This window comes from Staurois parvus, unplaced genomic scaffold (assembly GCF_062004578.1).
Source record: "Staurois parvus isolate SC_StPar_1 unplaced genomic scaffold, SC_StPar_1.0 ptg000402l, whole genome shotgun sequence".
Classification (NCBI taxonomy): Eukaryota; Metazoa; Chordata; class Amphibia; order Anura; family Ranidae; genus Staurois; species Staurois parvus.
In genome coordinates, this window is record NW_028318198.1 from 4,090,424 (window position 1) to 4,113,736 (window position 23,313).

The 23,313-nt window shown below is 39.6% G+C and overlaps 1 protein-coding gene across 7 annotated transcripts in view; it reads right to left on the reverse strand.

Annotated features, from left to right (window-relative positions):
- COL11A1 (collagen type XI alpha 1 chain) overlaps positions 1-23,313 on the reverse strand; it is a 282,954-nt gene that overhangs the window by 189,848 nt on the left and 69,793 nt on the right. For all 7 annotated transcript variants that reach the window (XM_089686598.1, XM_089686599.1, XM_089686597.1 and 4 more), the window contains exon 4: positions 21,150-21,312. In XM_089686598.1, the coding sequence (XP_089542724.1) occupies positions 21,150-21,312 (163 nt within the window). The remainder of the gene's footprint in view (positions 1-21,149; positions 21,313-23,313) is intronic.

The following is a 23,313-nucleotide window of genomic DNA, read 5'->3' on the forward strand; positions in this document are numbered from 1 at the left end:
AAGACAGAAAAAAAAGAAAAAAGTCATATTTTAGTGAATTATGTAGAGTTCTAAGACCTCTAATATTCAGATAGGTAGGCAAATAGTGCAGTGTAGGATCCCATCTCTAATAAATATTTATGTCTGAGACATTAAACCAACACAGATCAATAATACTGTACTGGGCACATGGAATTGATAACAGCATGCTTAACCCATAACACCTAATGAAATGTATAGTAGCAGGTACTGGAAAACTACTGGAATTACAACCCACAATCCATAAGTCACACGGCAGTATGAACAATACCAGATCAGGCAGCAAGATGCATTTTAGTAGTTCGATCTTTCAGTAACAGTATAGCTGCTAGATGATACAGTACAAAGAGCTATCAGCAGGCAGCACTTCAATACAGACCGCATGCAGTGTAACTTCACCTGAATAGAAGATATCAGGGAATGTGACACCAATGTCAGTGTATTAGAGATCATACAGAGTTCTAAGCTCCCGTGTACACTGATTTATCACACAGTGGAGGTCACATATCAAATGTGTATAACAAACACAAAAGAGTATACAAAGCCACACTTTCATTGACAATATAGCCAAATAAAAGATATCTAAATACATAAGCTGTAGTACTTGCAGTGCCTAAGAATTGATTGTTCATTTATACTAGAAAATAAAGTGGACTTAAACTCAAAAAGTGAAGCTTTCCTATAGAACATGGAACATCTACTATAAATGTTAAGCGTACGCACTTTTGGTGAGTGTACTCTACTTTTTGCCTTGCATTCCTCCTAAAAATTAGCTGTGCACTTTCAGACAAGTGACTGTGTCTAGGCATGTGTAGCACCCTGTTGAGTAGGCTGCTAGGCCAAATTTAGTTTTGGTTGCACTGTAATCACCAGAGCAGGGGTTGATTTATTGGGACTACTAATAGTTTCACCAGCTGCTGCTCTGCTACTTCCCCATGTCTGCTAGAGAGTTCTGGAACATAGTGGGAGGGAAGGCAGAGGCTGCATCCTGAATATTTATGGAACTTCATCCAATCCCTGGGGAGGTATGCCAGGAGGGTTGGAAGAGCCCATAAATAGTCTGGCCTGAGCATCAGGGGGAACTTGCAGTTTGTGGGTGTAGGGTAGTGTTCCTGAGTCCAGCCTGCTGGAAGAGACCCCTGGTGAGGGGCTTTGCTCTCCTGGGCAGAAACCAGGGAAGGAAGCTAGCCTGAAGACAGAGGTCCAAGCTATGCTTAGCTGGGGGGGGGGCCTTTACGCAAAGCCTTTACGCAAAGCAGCCCAAGAATCCAAAGGGTCAGGAGAGAGCTCACGGGATAGAGTACATGGGTAGCTGTGGGTGAGAGCTCAAGCTGTCCAAGAGATGGCGTGAGTCTGCATCTCTATCAATAGGAAGAGCCTGAAGAGATATCGGCAGGAGGCGACCAATGAATCTGGAGTGAGTTCAAGACCCCAGTGTTAAAGGGTGACAGTGAGGTACTTGGGACTGTGAGCCAAATACAGGTCACAGGAAGCTGGAGATTTTATGGGAATGTGGTAGGAAAGTGCAGCCAGAATTTGTGCAGACTGGCCAAGCAGTTGCAAAATACAGCCAAGAGTTGTACAGTGCAGCCAAAGTTGTGCAAGGTTTCTAAAAATTGTGCAGAGCAGCCAGAAGTTTAGGAGTCCTCAAGTTGTTCAAGTTTTACAGTTCTGCCTATCACATGCTCCATATACCTGCTTACTGTTGGGAATGCTGGAGTGGAAGTTGTACCTGAGGATTTGCAGTGCAAGGATCTCCCTGCTTCTGCTTCATTAATTTTGTGGATCTGAGCTTTCTCTACATTTTTTGCTGTTTCTTGATCCTTACCCCTGCAGTCATCAGGGAGACAGCTCAGACATAAGGAAGGAAGTAAAGCTCTGCTCCTTTGCTAAGATGGCTACCTACACACAAAGAAACAGTGTGGAACATAGTTTGGTAAGGCTATGTTCACACTAACCTGCATGGTAAAATGCAGCATTTTGCCTTCCAGGCTAATGTCAGTGTTAGCTGCAATAGGGAACCTACAACCTATACTGGTGACTTGCCTTTTGTTTTTGCTTGCCTTTTGTTAGGTAAAGCTTCCACAGAAATTTGTAAATTACAAGTACAATAATTTAGAGGTTGTGTGAAAAGTTTACTACAAGACAATACTTTTGATAGTTAAAATACATGTTTATTCATAGTCATCACTACATCAGAGCCAAAATAAGTTAATTGGGGTGGACAAAAGAACAGAGATGGATTTCCAGAACAGAAATCCTTCCAAAAATATGCTAGGGACATTGTTGTAATCACCTTCACATGTGTGGATGAATGGGGATTGTTCATTATAAAGCACTGAAGAAATTCTAGTGAAATTTAAATGATTTAAATAAACTAAATGTCACCAAATTCACTCAACTCACCATGGTGCTTGTACTGACATTGATTTTGTATTGACATTTATTTGACATTTGTATTGACATTTAACCAACATTGTTGCAGCTGCCCTTAGATGATCTTAATGTTGGGCTATTGCCAATTTATACTGTTGGTCTATAGCTAACCTAACAAGACACCTAAAAAAATACCAGATCAGAACAATGCAACAGGCCAAAGAAAAATAATTTTTTCAGTCTGTAGTGGCACACCCACTTCCTCTGAACAGTCCTGGAATCAACAAAGAGGTTAACTGATATTGGATTCATAATACAAGGTCTGCTCATATGTAATGGACTGGACACTTAAAATGTCATAGTCTCAGGTACTCTGTGGCCCTACTGGGAATTACTTCTTTAAATTCGGCATGTGCAAAGTGTTCTCTACTTACTTCTGCCTTGCTGCACTGAGTGGATTAAACCTCATCAGGAAGGAATGTTACAGGACAGAAATACAGGAAAAATACTCGTCTGAGACCTGTAAATTTCATCTCTGGGAAACTCATTACTTCTCCCTGCTTTTTGCAACTTGGAGCTTGAGTGCCCTTATGTGCCAGATCCCAGACGTTTAAATAAATATACTAGACATGATCAAATTAACACCTGCACTGCCAGGAAACTATACTAACCCTATCAAAAAAACAACATGTTAACTCTTTAAATAGTGTAGGTGGAATTTTAATCACTGGGTATTTCTTTTTAGCCAATAATAAAATGGCAACATTTATGCTCACACAAAAATACATTTAATTATTATTTTATTTTAATGGAAACCTATAAGGGTTTTTATTTAATTTAATTTTTTGAGGGTTTCTGAAAGTTTAAATATGTTTATGTAAAGTTTATATAAGCTTTTACATGTATAAACTGATCTTTTATACATTTTTGTCACTAATTTTAATTTATATATAAACTTTTTAAACAGGGGACTTTCATAATATTTCATTGCATGGTATGCTGGGCTTTCTAGTAATAAAGACCAGCACTTCATCTGCATTTGTTCACTTCACCTGCAGGCTGAAAAAGAATGATCTCTCTTTGAAGAAGTGTAGGGAGGAATCCCTTCTCTCACACCTTAAAGTGTGTGTTAAAGCCAATATCCTGCTGTTCTGGTCTTACACTTGCCACTTCCTGACTATAGAAGGTAAACATAAGTATTGATTCATATTTAACTCCACTTTTTCACCTGTGTCCCGACTATGGACATTAAACTATGTAACAGCTTAGAAACAGCAGAGCTGCTGTATGTTCATGTAGAAATTTAGTATCTTTCCAAATTCTCTTTTTGTAATTTTGAAATCCCTTAACAAGATTTAATCAGCTAGTTAGTATGAAGTGAATTTCCACATTCCAACTTTCTCCAGCATTGTATGCTAGAAATAACATTCAGATTTAGGGGTGTTTAATACATGGTCAATCTTCTCTGGGTACCACCATAGCAAACCACTTGCTATGGGGGCAAACGTGCCAGCTCGATCCAGAGCTGGGCTGTGTGCATCTATAGACACACATAGCATAGCTCGGCCCTGCCCCCTTTCCCTCTTTACAGGATTTGATTGACACCAGTGGGAGGCAATGACTCCCATTATAGCCAAGAGACTCCAGTGAGAAGCAAGATCAGAGAACTGTTGCTGACACAATGCTGGATCAAGATCATGCTGAGATCGGCTAAGTGCTTAAGGGAGGCTGGGAAGAGAAACATTTGAAAGGGTTTTCACCTTAATGCAGAGAATGCATTAAGTTAGGAAAACCTTTTAGCCTTTATAACCACTTTAAATATTTGAGGCATTTCCTGGTACATGGTCTTGCCACTAGTATTTTTGTCCTAAGAGGATGCATCTGTGATATCTGTGTTCTTCTTAGGCCTTTACAGATCTCGTCAACTAAAGCTTGGTTGAGTCAAACTTCAAATGTAAATTTAATGCAGACTTCCCATGAAAAGTCTCCAGCTATCCCAGGAGATATGGTGAGGCACTGTTACATAATATATATATATATATATATATATATATATATATATATATATATATATATCAGGGGCGGACCTACCATTTGAAAACTCAGGCACTGCCCGAGGGCCCAGGGTCAGTAGGGGGCCCCATGAGATGCCCCTGGTACCTTTTTCATAGGCATTTTTGAGTTTGGGCAAGGACACAGGGGCCCCATGATCCCCTATTGCCCGGGGGCCCCATGAGTTGTCAGTCCTCCCCTGATATATATATATATTTATTTCCTCCTTCCTCCCACACTTTTTAGCAACAGTTTCATTTTTAAATCGCCTTTGCAGGTGATTTGACTTTCTCAGGTGGAGGGCTTTCAATCGAGTAGGATTTCCATTTTCATGCCAGGTCCACTTTAACTATGTTAAGGTCATTGGGCCTATTGATGTGAATAAGTCCAATCAGAGTGAAACATGTCAGAGGATTGTGGCTTAGGACAGAAGAAAACTACACTGATTAAACTTTATGTTGTGACTTTGATAAGTACAGCTTTAATCTTCATTTTTGATATGTTAAAATAAAAATGTATTGTTTTTCTTTGGATAGAGCAAGGGAGGTTTAGAGCCCCCGTCAGGATTGTATTGCATGCAAGGTAGTGGGACACTGGACTGATTGCTAATTATCCAGGATACATATGTAAATTTTTAAAAAATATATACAGTAGGTGGATCTCTGGTATATCATGGCTGAAAAAACTAGGTCCTTCATGTCAAAAGAGAACAGACGATTTTATTGAAGTCTCTGTCCCAGCAAGGGAGATTCACCCTAATTATTTGTCCTGGCGACTATTGTAAATAGGACAGAAAGCGATGGGAAATCCAAGCCAAGGTTCCCAAATGACCAGGTCACTGATAAAAGGAAGAGTGTGGACTAATGCACTACAGCTGTAACTGAAATTCTGAAATGGATACTCATTCAACATAAAGACTAAATGGTGAGCAAATAAGACACTAAAAGGTGATTGGCTCCAGTGGTGCCAGTCTCTGTACACATTAGTTGCGCTAGTTATTACAACTTCAGGTCTGTAAAGGATTTTAAAGAGAATATATTAAAGTACAAAGCAAGCTGTAGCTCTACCTAGGCACTCATAAAACATGACTGTTTATTGTTTTCAAACAGGAGCAGAGACTGCATATTTATCATTTCAATTTGTCTTTGAAGAGTAATTGTCAGACTGTTAGTACAACAAATTGCTGGGGCCGCCAAAGTGATGCTTTTGTTAAATGAGTCCCATCTGCAAGCTACATTGATTTCCGGAGTTTCGCCACAATCACCCATTTTGGGTTCTCATAAATCTCAACTATAAACACCAAATTGGAGGCATTTGGATACTAGATTGCAAAAATGTTATAAAGGATCGTTCAGATTACTATGTAGCTTTCTTTACATTCAGCATGAGGAGTGAAGCTATGATTGCTTTCTTTGTTAAAGCAAATTGCTTTTAGCGAATGATTGTAGTTAAGACAGTCAAGTCAAAGGCTGCATTTAGTGGGTAATTATAACACCTGTCAAATGCTTGACCTTTAAATATAAGAGACAGAATAACATTTTGAAAACATTAGCTGTCTGTGCTTTTCATTAAAAATTACAATGGAGTTAAACTAATTAAAGAAAAACATCAGCGAATTCAAACATTCCTTCATTTTGGGCTGCACAATATCTTTGCTCATACGGCCTGGTTCACAGTTGCATGCGGCATGCAGCTCACGCGGCCCGCTTTTGTTCGGGCAAGGCAGCTCATTTATTTGCATGGGCTGCTGTGCTGAGTTCTATTAGTTAGGGTATTCATTCCTTGAAAAACAGGTGGCAATTATTGCCCTTATTTAAGGAAGGAAGGCAGCAAATGTTGTACATGCTGATTACAGTGCATTTCTCTCTGAAATTCTGAGGAAAATGGGTCGTTCCAGATATTGTTCAGAAGAACAGCGTACCTTGATTAAAAAGTTGATTGGAGAGGGGAAAATATATAAAGAAGTGCAGAAAATGATAGGCTGCTCAGCTAAAATGATCGCAAATGCTTTAAAATGGCAACCAAAACCTGAAAGATGTGGAAGAAAGCGAAAAACTATCATTCGAATTGATCGAAGAATAGCCAAAATGGCAAGGACTCAGCCAACAATCAGCTCCAGGAACATCAAAGAAGGTCTAAAGTTACCTATGAGTACTGTTACAATTAGAAGACGCCTATGTGAAATCAAGCTATCTGCAAGAAGCCCCCACAAAGTCCCACTGTTGAAAAAAAGACGTGCTGAAGAGGTTACAATTTGCCAAAGAGCACATTGACTGGCCTAAAGAGAAATGGCGCAACATTTTGTGGACTGATGAAAGTAAGATTGTTCTTTTTGGGTCTAGTGGCCGGAGACAGTTTGTCAGACGACCCCCAAACACTGAATTCAAGCCACAGTACACTGTGAAGACAGTGAAGCATGGTTGCGCAAGCATCATGATATGAGGATATTTCTCATACTACAGTGTTCGGCCTATTTATCGCATACCAGGGATCATGGATCAGTTTGAATATGTCAGAATACTTGAAGAGGTCATGCTGCCTTATGCTGAAGAGGAAATGCCCTTGAAATGGGTGTTCCAACAAGACAACGACCCCAAACACACCAGTAAACGTGCAACATCTTGGTTCCAGACCAACAAGATTGACGTTATGGAAGGTCCAGCTCAATCCCCGGATCTTAATCCAATAGAAAACTTGTGGAGTGACATCAAAAATGCAGTTTCTGAGGCAAAACCAAGAAATAGAGAAGAACTGTGGAATGTAGTCCAATCATCCTGGGCTGGAATACCTGTTCACAGGTGCCAGAAGTTGGTTGACTCCATGCAACACAGATGTACAGCAGTTCTCAGAAACAGTGCTTATACAACTAAATATTCATTAAGTGATTCAAAGGAAAGCAAAATCTTCAAACATTTTTCAGTTTATATAGTGAATGTTTGAGTTTGTAATGAAGAATACAAACACTGCTATTTTTTTGAACAGTCTAATATTTACTTTTCTTCAATTTTTTTAGAGGAACAACACAAATTTGATATATTTTTCTTCATGTTTTGATTTGGAATAGAATGTGTAGTGTTCCCAATGCATTAGTGTGTATGGAAATATAAGCTATTAGAAGGATTTTGAGCTTTATTCACTTTTTTCAATACACTGCTATTATTTTGAACACAACTGTATATATATATATATATATATATATATATATATATATATCTGTGTCTGTGTGTTTGTTGGACTTTACTGTGATATAAAATTAAGAGGTCATGAACTTTTATAACCTCTAGGATCCTTATCATACTATTGTTTGGCAGACCATTTGTATAAAGCATCTGTATCTATACAGTCACATAGTAATGCCAGTTTTCAGAAACAGATGGTGCACTAGGTGCAAACTCTAATGGCAGCTTGAAGATATAATCCTTCTTGAAGAAGGATTGAAATTTGAATTCAACATTTCTGTAATGACTCTTTTATAAAAAAAATAGTCATAAAAGATGCATGAGATGAGGATTTGGGTGTTTGTAAGGGGGGCATTAGAATTGTTAGTAATGGAGACAAAAGTACAAGTCCCTCTCCTGCTTCTGTCCTTTTGCTACAACACTATCCCACCTACTGAGGCCAAACCCTTCACCATATTGTGCTTGCTTCATTCCTGAGGCCTTTATATTCCAAGGAAGGAATGTCCACACATGTATAGGGTCTCTGCACTTTACTGATGGTACTCAGGAAATGGCATAACAGTCAGATCACATTGACATACATTTCCACATCACTTGACATTGCATTGTCAGTCACATTTAGTGGATGGTCCACAGCAGTCACACATGAAAGCATATGCAGCATTTTAAGCATCCGTCTCCCTTGAACACTGTCTCTTTCCACCCAAGTTTGCACAGCTACACTAGGAAACTGAGACCAGACTATATTTAGTAAAGTAAATTTATTAATAATAAAACAAAAGACATCCAAACACCAGCACACAGCAATCATACAAATACAAGTGAACCACAACTATATAACCAAAATGTCTAACTAAGTAACAGGAAGCCTAACTACAAACTAACAATATACAATATGTACAAGAATGAGGAATACAGATAAATAGGGTAAACTGGTGATGCAGGTAACAGGTGAGAAGGAGGAACCAGAACTGGGATCACGTACAAGAGGAGCAGAAATAAGGCAGTAGGGTAGAGGATGCAGGGCAAGAGCAAGAATAGGAGCAGCATAAATGGTACACAGTATCTGGCTAGCAAAGCAAAACAAAACACTGATGCAAAGTGTATTAGCAGAGGAGAGATTAACTACCCTCCTATAAGCTAGCATCAGGTGGAGACTGATTATTGGAAAATGCTTGCTCCTGGGAGACACCTGCTGGTGGACACTGGAACTGCAACCTTTCGCCCAGGGAACCACGGTGTCACCAGCAGGTGATCCAGGTCTTGACACAGGTTCATTTGTACTCACTGGAATGCGATCTCTGTAGTTACCTCTTCCTTAGGTACACCTCTCTTGGGACTCTCCTGGGGAATAGCCTCGCTCAGGGAACTAAAAGTTCTTTTGAAACCAGCTCCAGCCCATATCTACATAAGGGTCAAGAAGTCTACAGCCAGCTCTCCTGGGTGCAAGTCTACTTCTCCCCAGACTCCAGCCCTGTCCAGTGCCTTCACATGCTGATTACATCTGTGCTGATGTGAGGTGTTTAACTCCAATGCCCCAATTGCTACTAGGGCTCCTTCCACCCTGGCTTATATGTAGGTGCTGTCTCACCAATGACATCCCTGCAGGAGAGCTCTTTCTAAAAGGGACCTAGCACCTGATGACACTGTCTTCTGTAACCAGACACTGTTTTGGTACAGTACCATCTACTGGCAGACTAGCTAACTGTACCTACTTACATGGCTAATTAGCAATCCCATTGGAAATTACTACAGGCAACCAATTTGCAATGTCTCTGATTTCAACAAGTGCAGGCTTGGCTTTTTTTTAGAGAAAGCCCACAGTTTCTTGAGATAAATATGGCACCAAAGCTCTTAAAACTAATTTCTGCGGTACTGTGTGCACTGTTGGTATTGCATCCAATGTAAAGTGTTTGTAGACAGTAGCATTCTTCAGGCTGGAGTACACTGCTTGCTGGCAGTCCCAACAGTATAAACTGTAATGTGTCTTGGACACAGCATGAAAGAGGGGGAGTTGTTATTTCACCAGGCCTCCTTCTTGTCACAGCACCATATTACATACCTCCCAAGTTTCTGAAATGGGAAAAAGGAACTTGTCTTGGCACAAAGTATGCAGACCAAAATCACATTCCTGCTATGTCCCTAGTAAAGCAGACCAAGGACTAAAGGCACAGTTTCTTTAAATTAAAATCATAAACATGTTATATGTACAGTGCAGGAAATGCATTAAGGTAAAAAATGTTTTACCTTTAGAACCACTTTAATATGCAAAAAATATTGGTTAAACCAAAAAGTTTTTTTATACAGGTTTAAACATCATACCAAAAAGAGGAAAAAAAAGGAGAGACAATGGAATTTGATTCCAAATGAGCTACAATTCCTTTAAATAAGAAACAGTTGGGCTTCTATTGTGCAATGGAAGCTGTTAAGGTAATTCTGTGGCTGAGTCAAATTATTTTGTGACTACGATGCCGGATAGCTCATACTTTGTACATAAACAGGGATTTAAAATATGGACTGGGAGTCATTACAGAATATTATAGTTACTTGTACAAAATATGAGCAGGCATACTATATACAAGTGATAACTAGATGACCTATACACCAAATATTTTTTATATAGTGAAACATGCAAACTGCAATAGGTGCAAATACCAGGAAACCTGCTATGCGGTAAGAGGCTGGCAATCACATGATTAATAAGCACAGTTTTTACAACTCTTTTTTTCTGTTAACCGGTGACAGCTTTTAAAAACATGTGAAAGTTACTAAAATCTTTTTCATCATAAAAGTAGGTTTTATTAAGGTATGCTGGTCCTTTAAGTCAGGCTATGTTGTTATAAAGGAAAGATCCCTAATGCAGACATGTAAAATGTTGCCTTTATCATGGAATACTTCCAGGTTTGTGCCACTGTGAAATATAAGGAGGGAGAATAAACACACAGCCCACATCTTTACACTCATTTCAGGCCAAGGAGCTGACAGACATCTTTCAGCACTTTCCAAAGACAGAAAACCACTGTGTGGATATTGCCCAAAGCTCCACTTTAAGTTAAATCACTTACTAAAGAGGAAAGATAAACATTTGAAGATTTCTTATTGTAAAATCTAAAGTAGACTGAAAACATTTTCAACACAAGCATCTACCATTTAACACATTTCCTGTTCCTTCATATAATACAAATCAGCAGCTTCAAGTAACAAATTCGTAGAAAGTGCATCACTAAAAAAACAAAGGAACATTAGCATTTTTTTATCCATGAGTTGCCATTACTGATTTGGTTTTTTGGAAGTTATTGTTAAAGTCTATGCATAGCCAACCCCCTTTTTTAAGATTTTACAGTAGGAAGGGATTACAACCTGCACATTTTTAGCACAATCTGGGTTGATTAGCATATTCTGTTTCTCTTGGTGACTATTGTCTTTGAGACCAACATTTTACATCTGAACAAGAGGTGAGAGTAAATCTTCCAATGGGAACATGTCTCTAAGGTATCCCACCAGAGAAAATGCTAGCCCTATTTTATTTACTTTGCATTTAAAAAGTCATTCAACAAGCTGAGAAGGCTCAGAAGAAACAATGCCTTAAGTGAGAGCTGTAAAGGATGTGAGCTGTGGAATACTTCCTCTACTAGGTTTGTTTATAGGTGACAGCGGCAATCAGGTGACCTGTCACAGAGCTCTGACAAAAGTCTGGATGAGGCCAAGAGGCCCAGTTTAATTGCAGATTTGCTCACTGCTATTCATTCCTAGAGTCTTGACCAGGCCCTCCCAAGCCCCCATAGCAGCTGTATGAGTTGCTTTAGTAGTAGTTTCACCAATGTTTCCTAGCGTGATAAATTAGAACAAAATTAGTTTACCCTCCATCTGAAGGTGCCCCAACAATTTAAAGTAAACCTATATGGTGCATTTACATAGGCTGCTATTACTGAACTCTCTTTTTAAAACTGCTCATTGCCTGGCTGTTGATCCAAAGGCTTTAGTACTTTCTGAGTCTCTGACCTAAAACAAGTATGCAGATAAGGCCATCTAAATTTCCCCCTACGAAGGTATCAAGGCCAAAGAAGGGTAGTCCACTAGCACTTTTAGCAGGTCAGCAATGACCCCTCTCTAGTTCTCTCAAAACAGATTACCTTTAAATAGTCTACTAACAAGATGCAAAGAATATATGTCTTTCTAGTCGTATGGTTAACTTTTGTAATTAGAATGACAGGCATTAAAATATGCAGTATTAATAATAGATATTTAATTTTATGGGAAGCATGTTCTAAAATGATCCATAGTCTTTTAAACACAGGATTGCAGATCTACTCAGTCAAAAACCCATCACTAGAGAAAGATGAAAATTCAAAATGTACAGCATAAGCATTTATTAAACCCTAACTTGAAAGGGTAACATTTATAAACTACATACAGTCATAAATATTTACACTGTAACTTCTCTGCTTGAAATGCTCCTAATTTCAAAGAGGCCAAGTTTATAAAATTGTTTCCGCTAAGTGACTGAAGAGCAAAGTCTATTTATTTCTATAAGTAATGAGCATAGGATAGAAAAAATAAATCAGCTTAGTTCAAAACAATGATGATGCTTGCATACAAAATACAACCAAGCTTAGCAGTGCACATCACTATGGTACAAAGAAGTTTCCTTCTGAGAAGACGGTCATAAACCCAATCAAAAATTAACTAAAACACACATCCATATTAAATACCATCCATAATATTGGTCTGATATCTATAATATAGGATAGATCAGATTACGGTCACTGAATGTGTGGGGCCTAAGTTAGGTACCTTCTATTAGGGAGGAAGTACTCACACATAATGCATATAGCTCTAATGTTTTTAGATAACTCTTCCACAGTGGTCCACAGTAACAAATAAACTGATCTTAACCAGTTCAGAGCATCTACAGTTTCCCAGCATTTACAGTATATGTTACCAGAGGACAGCTTCTGTTAGCAAAGGTAGTGTCCCTTCTGAGTATGAGTAGAAAGCGTTCCTCCAGTGTGCACCAACTCCATGTCTCTGAGTGAGTATGATAAAGAAGGAGCCTTCCCTAAACTTTCCCTATTTGCCAGGAGCCCGACCCTGAACTATTCACTGTTCCTCACAAGCAGATTCCTCTTCCTACCATTCACTCACCAGAAGCACACCAAAATGAGGTGGGGTCCCTTATTTAAGAAAGGTTGCCTCCCCTAAGCTGGCCACAGAATGTCATCAGGGGTTGCAGTGTCCAATTAGACAGCTGCTTCCTCTGAGACCAGTCCATGAGGGGACAGTTTCCCCTAACAAACTTCACTCCATCTATACAATGTCACAGTGCCACCTAATGGACAGAGGAAAATCTGCAACTGCCTACATGTGTATGCATCTCAGTATCCATCATTACACTGGGGAAGCGGGTAATAAGCAAAGTTTTATTTTCTTCCAATAGACTATTGTATTTAATAAAAGCAGTATTGAGGGTATCTGGCCTATAATACATGTCCATGTTATTAGGGCATAGCGGGCAGAAGCATTCTTACAGCAGTAGCTAACCATTATGAATAGTCAGCACCCTTTTTTAGTTTTGGAAAGAATAAGAAAGGGTTAAAACCTCTGCCAGTTTATTGATTGCTGTCTGTGTACCATTGGAGAAAATTTCTGTTACTACCTGCACCAGAAGTCAGAGGAAATCTCTTAAAGTGAAGGGAATTCCGCTCTTCAAAAGTTGTCCCCTCACCTCTTGTTCTGAGAACAACTCTAAAATTTTGGATTTCCCTCCACTCTCTTTGTTGTTGACAATGGTCTCATTACAAGTAGATGGGTGAATCTCCTCAATGGGGACACATACACCAGTGAAAATTTTACTTTTCCACTTTATCTAAAACTAATAAAACGGTTGTGCTTAGAGCATCAGTGCTGAAGAGCAGGCATCTATTGCTTACTGCAAATTGCTTGGTAAGACTTCACTGACCTTTGTGTTCCTATGAAGCCCCCTTAGATTCTAGGTCCAGGCAATACATGGGGCTTTCACTTTTGCTTGAGCCAGCATTAAGCCCTTCCCTCTCTTGGCATTAAGCTGTCAAATGTAAGAACATTTAGTTGTCAGTAGAGACTTTAGCACTAACAGTTGAATGATGGGGAAAGGGTAGGCATTAGGAGAGGGTAAGGTTGAATCTCAGCTTGGGTAGTTTTCATGCAGAGCCTGAGCCTAGGATCCAAGGGGGCTCTTCAGGTGTACAGACTGATTTAAAGACTAACACAGGTATTTGCAGGCAGCAGCATTGGGATGGTTAAGATGGTGCGGCGCAAAGCAGCACAGCAAGATTCAATATCTAGCTGGGCTTTGTTTGACTGGTTGGAAATAGAGTGACTCTTTCAAAGAGGAAACATACTTGTAAAGAAAAAGGAATTTGAAGGTATAGTGGACCTTTAACCACATGCCGCCCAGCCACTGTAGAAATACGTTGGCAGGGCGGCACGGCTGGACAAAACCATGTTTTAAAACGTGTGTTTTCAAAACAGGTAGTGGGCGCGTGCGAGGCGCGCCTACGCCCTACCTGTCCCGCTGATCACGGCCGTGGATGTCAGTCGCCGGGTCACAGCCAGTCGTTACCGGCTGTGTCCCGACGATTAGCGGCAATCACTGACAGAGAGCACAGCTGCAGTAGCTGTGCTTTCTGTCAGTTCCCTGACAGCTCCTGACATGCTGAGCCGGAGAGAAGAGTTTATCTCTCCCGATCAGCTTGCCCCCCCCCATGCAGTACACACCCCTGGCCCCTAGTAAAACACTCCCCTCACACAGTTAACCCTTTCACTGAATAATAAAGTTAACCCCTTCCTCCCCAGTGCCATTAGTACAGTGTCAGTGTTTTTTTTTTTGCACTGATCACTGTATTGGTGTCACTGGGGATGTCAGTGACCCCAAGTCAGTTCCCCCCCAGTGTCAGAATGCCCGCCGCAGTCCCGCCATAAGTCGCTGATCGCCGCCATAAGTCACTGATCACCGCCATAAGTCGCTGATCGCCGCCATTATTAGTATAAAAAGAAATTAAAAATCCCAGTATCTTTCCCGCCATTTGTAAATGCTATAACTTTCACGTAAACCAATTAATTTACACGTATTGGGGGGTTTTTTCTAGCAAAGAATGGATTTTGGCAGAAATTTATGACTAAATTTGATTTTTAAATTTTTTTTTACATGTTTTATAGCAAAAAGTCCAAAATATTGTTTTTTTTTTCTCAAAATTGTCAGCTTTTTTTTTTATAGCGCAAAAAATAAAAAATCCACAGGCAATCAAATACCACCAAAAGAAAGCTCAATTTGTGGGAAAAAAAGGATGTAAATTTCATTTACGTACCGTATTGCATGACCGCGCAATTGTCCGTTAAACTAGCGCAGCGCTGTATAGCAAAAAAATGGGGTAAATTGCAGTATCTATACCATAGTTTGTAGACGTTATAACTTCCACACAATGCAATCAATATACAGTTATTGGGATTTTTTTACCAAAAACATGTAGCAGAATACATTTTGGCCTAAATTTATAACTAACTTTGAGTTTACTATATATTTTTTATAGCTGAAAGTAAAAAATATAGTTTTTCTTCAAAATGTTTGGTCTTTTTTTGTTTATAGCGTGAAAAATAAAAAGCGCACAGGTGATCGAATACCACAGAAAGAAAGCTCTATTTCTGTGAAAAAAGGACGTAAATTTCATTTGGGTGCAGCATTACATGACCGCGCAATTATCAGTTGAATTAGTGCAGCGCCGAGTAGCATAAAGAGGCCTGGTCATTAAGGGGGTAAATCCTCAGGAGGGCAAGAGGTTAATGTGAAATTGTAGCTATGGACATTCAAGTATTTACATATTCATAGCAAACAGTAAATGAGCTTTAACCACTTGACCTCCAAAAGATTTACCCCAGTTTCTGACAGGCCATTTTTTACAATACGGCACTGCGTTACTTTAACTGACAATTGCGCAGTCATGCAATGATGTACATAAATGAAATTTATCTCATTTTTTTCCCCACAAATAGAGCTATCTTTTGGTGATAATTGATCATCACTGTGTTTTTATTTTTTGCGCTATAACCAAAAAAAGACCAACAATTTTGAAACATATAAAACATATCCAATAAAAAAAATGTAAAAGACAAATTTCCTAAAAAATTTAGGCCAATATGTATTCTGCTACATATTTTTGGTAAAAAAAAAATTCCCAATAAGTGTATTTTGATTGGTTTGTGCAAGTTATAGTGTCTACAATCTATTTGATATATACTGAAATTTTTCTTTTCTTTTTTTTTTTTTTATACTAGTAATGGTGGCGATCAGCAACTTATAGTGGCACTGCGATATTATGGTGGACATTTTTACATTAACTGAAACTGACACTTTGTGGGAAGCAGTGACACTAATACAGTGATCAGTGCTAAAAATATGCACTCACATTGTACTAATGACACTGGCTGGAAAAGGGTTAAACATCTAGGGCACTCAAAGGCTTAACTGTGTGCCTAGCTATGTGTTTTCTGTACACTGTGTGCTGCTTTTACTAAGGGAAATGATGGATCTTGTTCCCTGTTTTGCAGGGGCACAAGATCCATCACATCCTCCTGTCAGAATGGAGCTCTACTTTGTTTGCATAGGCAGAGCTCCGTTCTGTGTCTCTTCTCAACGATCTGTGGGTGCCTGTGGACACCCACTGCCTGACAGCCGCAGACCGCTTTCTGCTGTGAATAATCACACTTGAAGCAGCCGGCCAGTGGCACCCCCTAGGCAAAAGTGCAGAATCACATTTATATACATGATTGTGCACAGGAGAGCTGCCCTGTAGCAGTATATGTGCTGTAGGGCTGTCTTTAAGTGCCCTGTTGCAGGTATAATGCAGCAGTTCATCCTGCAACACAAGAGAAGCACTGAACTCATCGAAGTCTGAAGTCTTAGCACTCTACCCCTTTCTTCAAGAGCACCTGCTTTCTGTTTTCATTACAGATTAGAAGGCTGGAGGGCTGCCAATTCTCTGCTGGGAGGGAGGAGCAAAGTGAGCAGATCTGGCTCAGACAAGGACTTTAGCACTACTGCTATAAATCTGATCATGGAATACTCCTACCGCTAAAAAGGTCATGAGGACTTTTTAAAAGCTAATTTACTACTGGTAAATATTTAAATGTCTATAGCCTGGATACAGTTATACTTTAAAGGCAACTTGTACAGAGGAAAACATGCTGACCTCTTCTGAAAATGCTATTTGGCTGGTTGTTTCTGGCTTCAATACTTCTCTTGACACTGATCTGGAACAAGCATGTAACTAGTGAAGCCAGAGTAAAGTCAGAATGTCTTATCTGCATACTTGTTTAAGTTTAGTAATATAAGCTTTTGGATTAACATAACAGCCAGGCATTATCCAAATAAAGTTCAGAAATGTTATCTTACATTTTTTTCTCAGCACAGGTCCACTGTGTTATTATTTGACAAGCTTACTGTTGGAAAAAAACACGATGACTATGAAATAAATGAAAACCCTCTTAATTTTTCACTTAATTGTTTATCCACTTGCCCTCCAGAGGATTTACCCCCTTTCCTGACCAGGCCATTTTTTGCAATATGGCGCTGCATTATTTTAACTTTCGTCATGAATTTAGGCCAAAATGTATTATGCTACATGTTTTTACTAAAAAAAATCCCCAGTGACACCAATACAGGGATCAGCGCTAATAAAAAGCACTGACACTGTACTAATGACACTGGACAGGAAGGGGTTACCATCTGGGGTGATCAAAGGGTTAACTGTGTGCTGTTTTACTATTGTGTATGTGTGTGTTGTACTGAGTAAGCACATTACTTTGTATTGCTCTGTGCCCTGCCCAGAAATGCAAAATCACGTATATATATATATATATATATGATTTTGCACAGCCCTGTAGCAGTATTTCTGCTATAGGGCGGCGGACACACGGTTAGCTACGTAGCTTATCTTAGCTGTACATTTGCAGGCTACAAATAGTGTTTCCTGAAGGAACAAAAGGTCACATTCAATAGGGGCCAGATCTCCAAACGTATCTAATAGGCAAAGTTTGGGGCACCAGGGAACCCATTAAATCATGAAAGAATTGCACAATCTGTTTCTGGTAGGCAAAAATGACCGGGCAGTCAAATATGCCAGAACATGCTTGCAGCGGACTGACATTTCAGGCCCAGTGGAAACTGCACAGTATATTTTACTCAAAAATCAAACACTTGACTTGGGAATAAAATCAAACAAAAATATGGTCTGTATTGCCAGCACAGAATGTATGGGAATAAAACATAAAACAGGGAGGTTTTGCTAGCTTTCCCATGCTAAAAAAAGATGAGGGAAAGTGTCAGACCACCAAGGAACATACACAAAGGCAACAGGATGGTTCACAACTCAGTGGAACAGCAGGTGCAAACACATGCAAGTGTCAGTTTTAATATGTTATCCTTTGCTGTGCTGTAGTTACTCTTCCTATATATTAATTCCATGGACAAAGAGTCAGTTTGTATTACTGTAATTAAAAGTGCATTTTAGCCTGGGTTCACACTGATGCAGTGCAGAATTTGCAGCAGTTTCTATGTGAATTTCACGCCGCATCAGAATTGCACCCCGTTCATGCAAACCACTGTGTGTGTGTATGTTAAGTTAACAACACCCCAAAAATGGTCCGCAAAACGTAGTGTGATGTGCAGAATCAGAACACATAGGTGTGCATACCCATGCAATCGGATTCTAGTGCAGGCAAAAAAAAGGATCCTGCACCTTTTTAGTGTGGGTGCTGTGTGATTTGAGCCATACAAAATGTATGGCTCAAATCACACTGCACAGAATTCGCATGTGATTTGCACAGGAATGCGGTGCGGTTCCTCTGCAAATCACATGCAATATGCCGCACCGCACAAGTGTGAATCCAGGCTAAATATTGTTTCTTTTTTGTTTGTTTTGGAAACTTAAGTACACAGCATGGATTAGATCCACAAACATTGTATATCAGACATAAATATGATTTTCGATTTACACCTGTAGGCTGTGCTCTTATTTTACTGATTGAGAAGCTGCGGGTCAGTAGAATTTTGCAAACACTAATCCCCTAAACCCCCTTTGCTAAAATATACTAATATTGGATCTTCAATAGATCATTATACAATTGTAGCTCTACTCCTGTAGGAGACACAGGAATACTGTCCAGCAATACTTTCAGGCTTTTTCCTCAGCTTTGCCTCACAGCCAGACACATAAGTTCATTCACACCTTTCTTCAATAACTAGTCTAGGGGTGTTGTTTTTATTTTTGTAAAACTAGGATAGGGTTGAGGGACATAAGTGGGATACTCCAAAAATAAGAACTATTTACCCTTGAGAACTTCATCTAATCTTTAGAACAAGCTATGTTAGAGTATGTGCTTTAAACAGTGGACTTCAGCTTTATTTAGTATTAGTAGTAGCAACTCTCTTTCTTAGAGCCCCAGAGCAGTGTCCCTTTAGGAAGGAAGACAGATGAACAAAGCTCTTCAGAACACCAGTTGGTGTTCCCTTTATTAGACCCACAGATGACTTGCTAGCACCGGGTTGGGGGGAGGGGGCAGCACAAAGTCTCGTCTAAGATCCTTTTTAGGGTGTCTGTACTCACAAGGCCCAAGAACAGCAGGTTGCCTTCCTCTGTGATACCAGACCAGATTTTCCAAAGAGTCAGTCAGCTTAGCAGAATCCAGGCCTCAGCATTTAGGCCCTCAGGTCACTCATCTGAGGATACATGGCAGTAGTTTTCTGGGGTTGGACCAAAATCCTGGACAGGAAAAGACCCTGAACTCAGTGTGCATGCTGAATATATACAGTTACCCAGCATTCCATGTGAGCCAGGCTCTCTGGGATAGGCTGGGGCTGTATCAATATCCATGCTTCCATCTGCAAAGCTCCACACCTATTATCCAGAAGCTTCTCAAGCTTTCTGGATGCAGAGGGAGTTGTCAGGCTGGCAGCATTCTCTCAGTGTGGCCTATGAACCTCTTGAATTAATTCTTCATTTCTCTGCAGAGTCCCCCTCTCCTCATACACAGGGAATGATGGGATCTTTACTCTGCACAATTTTCTCACAGCCTGTCCACACACGACTATTTAATACACATACATTCACTTTGTTAGGTATACCTGTTCAATTGCTTGGTAACACAATTTGCTAATTAGCCAATCACATGACAGCAACTCAATGCATTTAGGCATCCAGAAGTGGTGAAGACGACTTGTTGAAGTTCACACCAAGCATCAGAATGGGGAAGAAAGGGGATTTAAGTTTAAGTGACTTTGAATGTGACATGGGTATTGGTGCCAGACGGGCTAGTCTGAGTATTTCAAAAACTACTGATCTACTGGGATTTTCCTGCACAACTATCTCTAGGGTTTACAGACCATGATCCGAAAAAGAGAAATATCCAGTGAGCGGCAGTTGTGTGGACGAAAATTTGGTTAATATATATTTTGTCATTATTATTGGTGCTGGTGGCATCTTATGGCACTTATTTTTGAAAATAAAAGACATTTATCAGTTTCATATTTTGTTGATTTAATATTTTCTACTGTTATACTTATTTAATTTTTTTTGGAGGGGGGGCGCAAGTAGCTGGTCTTGCCTAGGGCGCAAAATAGTCTAGCACCAGCCCTGCTTGTAAGCTGTTACCTAGCACCAGGCCAACAAAAAGAGAAAGGGGAGGTGGTCTCATGTTGCCTGAACTATAAAGAGCCTTGTTACTCCTCTCTACACTGTCTGTGATTCCCTCACCCCAACAGTTTTCTGTCCGAATTTAGCCACAAAAGCTCAGGAGGCTAAAAAAGGAAACAAAAAAAAAGGTTTTGAAAATTTGTATAGTTCAAGGCTTGGTGCTTCTTCTAACCCCACTGCCCTAGGCACTGGAATATGAGTACCATTATAGTAAATACAGACCTGGTAATTATCCAGATGTATCTAGGGCAGCATGATGTCTAAATACAGCTCTGAACAGTCCTCCATTAGGTCACTTGTCCAGGATGACTTTTAGCTCTGTGTGTTATTTGGCAGAGGTCATGTGCAGTGTGGGCCAGACCAAACCACCAGATCAACCTGACCAGTTAGCCTTATTAAGATATACATGTTGCTAGGAGGGACCTAAGGATGGCTGTGTCTCTTACCTTCCCAGTCATTTTCAAAGTATATTTAGAAAAGAACTTTACTAGGACAACAAAAGTTATCAGTCAAGTCAGTGCAGTTAGTAACAGACTCAGGTATAAACCTCACGCAACATGAAGCACTTTTGGCAACATACAAAGCTGGAAGAAGAGGTAAAGAACTGTGTAAAGAGGTATATCGGTATATCTGTTATAGTTAGCAATCATTTATGAGTTGAACCAATAATCAGCCTCTCATGAAGCGTATAATATCAGGGTATTTGTTTCTCAGTATCATACTGTATGTAATAAAAGATAATGGATAAGGCCAAAAAAGTGTTTAATTTGTTATTTAAAATGGGTGTTACGTTTCTGACCTGAAACACTTCCTCTTCCAGGATACGAGTCCCAAATACAGCAATGCCATTGGTATGCACCACAGGATTTTCACTTCTTGGTAAGGGTTTAGATATCTTTTTTTTGCAGTCCACAATCATTGTGATCGTCTTCTTTTCCACGCTGATTGCAATCCGGTGCCACCTACAAAAGCAAATACAGGTCTGTAACTGACCACGTAATGGGTAGCACAAATCAAACAAACGTTGTAATCAGGGGCGGACTGACCATTTGGAAACTCGGGCACTGCCCGAGGGCCCGAGGTCAGTAGGGGGTCCCATGAGATGCCCCTGGTACCTTTTCATAGGCTTTTTTGAGTTTGGGCAAGGACACAGGGGCCCCATGATCCCCTATTGCCCGGGGGCCCCATGAGTTGTCAGTCCGCCCCTCGTTGTAATATAAATTTGCCTTAATTAATAAAGTAGTGATGGTCTGAGAAGACGTCAGCGCGCACACGGAAACCAGAAGTTGACCGGCAGCCATCTTGGATGAGGGAAACGATCATCTGATTTCCCCTGGGCACTTCCTGGATAACAGTAAACTACTTCTGAGTACTTTTAAGCGTTTTTTAAGCTGATAAAATGTGAGCATCCTAATTAAAGTTGATTATAAGATTGATTCTGGCGGTATTACACTATTGTGTTTCCTATATATTCATATTTATATGATACATGCCTGATGTGGATATATGGAGTCTCAAGGCTGTTGGATCCTGATGCTAATATGAAGGCAGACTATATTGGGTAAAGATCAATAGGAGGACTGTCTCCCACCTTCCTTTTGGAAAAATATAAAAAAGCGTCTATCTTTCTGAATATTGGTAAGGGTATGCATTCCTTACTGCACTTAGAAGTGTCACAGTGCTGGTTGGAATAGAGCACTGAAGAGTGATTCACATTCACAAGGGTTTTTATTGTTTTTGGCTTCACAGTTTTTTTCACTTTTTTCACGGATTATTTATGTGATTGGGTATTCACTTGTATGAAGTCACTATTATTTATTTAGTTATAAAAAAAGATAATGCACTATGTGAATATTTTTTCTTTTTGAGGTACATTATCGGAGGAATTTTTTGAAAGGTTCTTTGAACACGAGAAGAATTTGATTTAAAGATTGGACTTATAGGGTTTGGACTGCACATAGTTTTTGTGGACTTATGGTATAGCATTTTCTGTTTGTTGTAATATAAATTTGCCTTAATTAATAAAGTAGTGATGGTCTGAGAAGATACCTCCCACCCTCTTAATGGGCCTAGCTGGCTTTACAACATCTAAGTTTAAAGTCAGACACATTAAAGGCATTTAGCAGTGTCATTTGCTGATACAAATGAAATAAGAACCTAAGGAGAACAAAACTTTTGGGGGTGACATGAAACTTCTGCTTGGTATGAATCTGAGTAAGTCTATCAAGCTTAACACTGGAGAGTGTGGTCAGGATTTTGCTTGGCTTTACTAAACAAATATTTTTGTGGGTGATTAAACTGCAGTGCAGTCTACCAAGAGAAAATGTTGCATCTTGTTCTTTAACATGTAGTATGTATTGATGGAGAAGGCAGGAATTAGATCCCCTGTCAATTTTTTGTTGCTTTCTTTATCCCTGCTGGGAAGATTTACCTTCTTTATTACTGATATCCTGGTGGCCATTGCCACCAAAATAGAAAGTGAAGAGAAATTCAAAATGTTACAGTTGTCACCAGCACAGGCAGGTGTAAATGTTTCAGTGGGGACACCTGTTCCAGTGACTGCTGTCTAAGAAGGGTATTACCCTCACTTTATTGCAATTCCTTCTCATGTACTTTTGGGTCTCTGGGAATGAAAGGAATTATACCACACAGGACACAACAAGAATAAAAATTAAACTAATGGGTTTCAACCCTTCCCAATAAGAGGTCATTCTGATGAGGCAATTTTTTTGCAATGACAACAGCCATCTCGTACACAAATAAATAATGAGTACTGGTAATTACACAAAAGTATAGCCTAATGCTATAGTTTCTTGTTTTCAAATGACTACCTATATACTGCATATAGTAACCTATCTGGAATTTCTTTTAAAGTATATCTACAACCAAAGCTTTTTAGCTTTGGAGTAAGTCCTGTATGGTTAAAACACCACTCAAGCTTTTTTACTGTTGTTGTCTGTGTC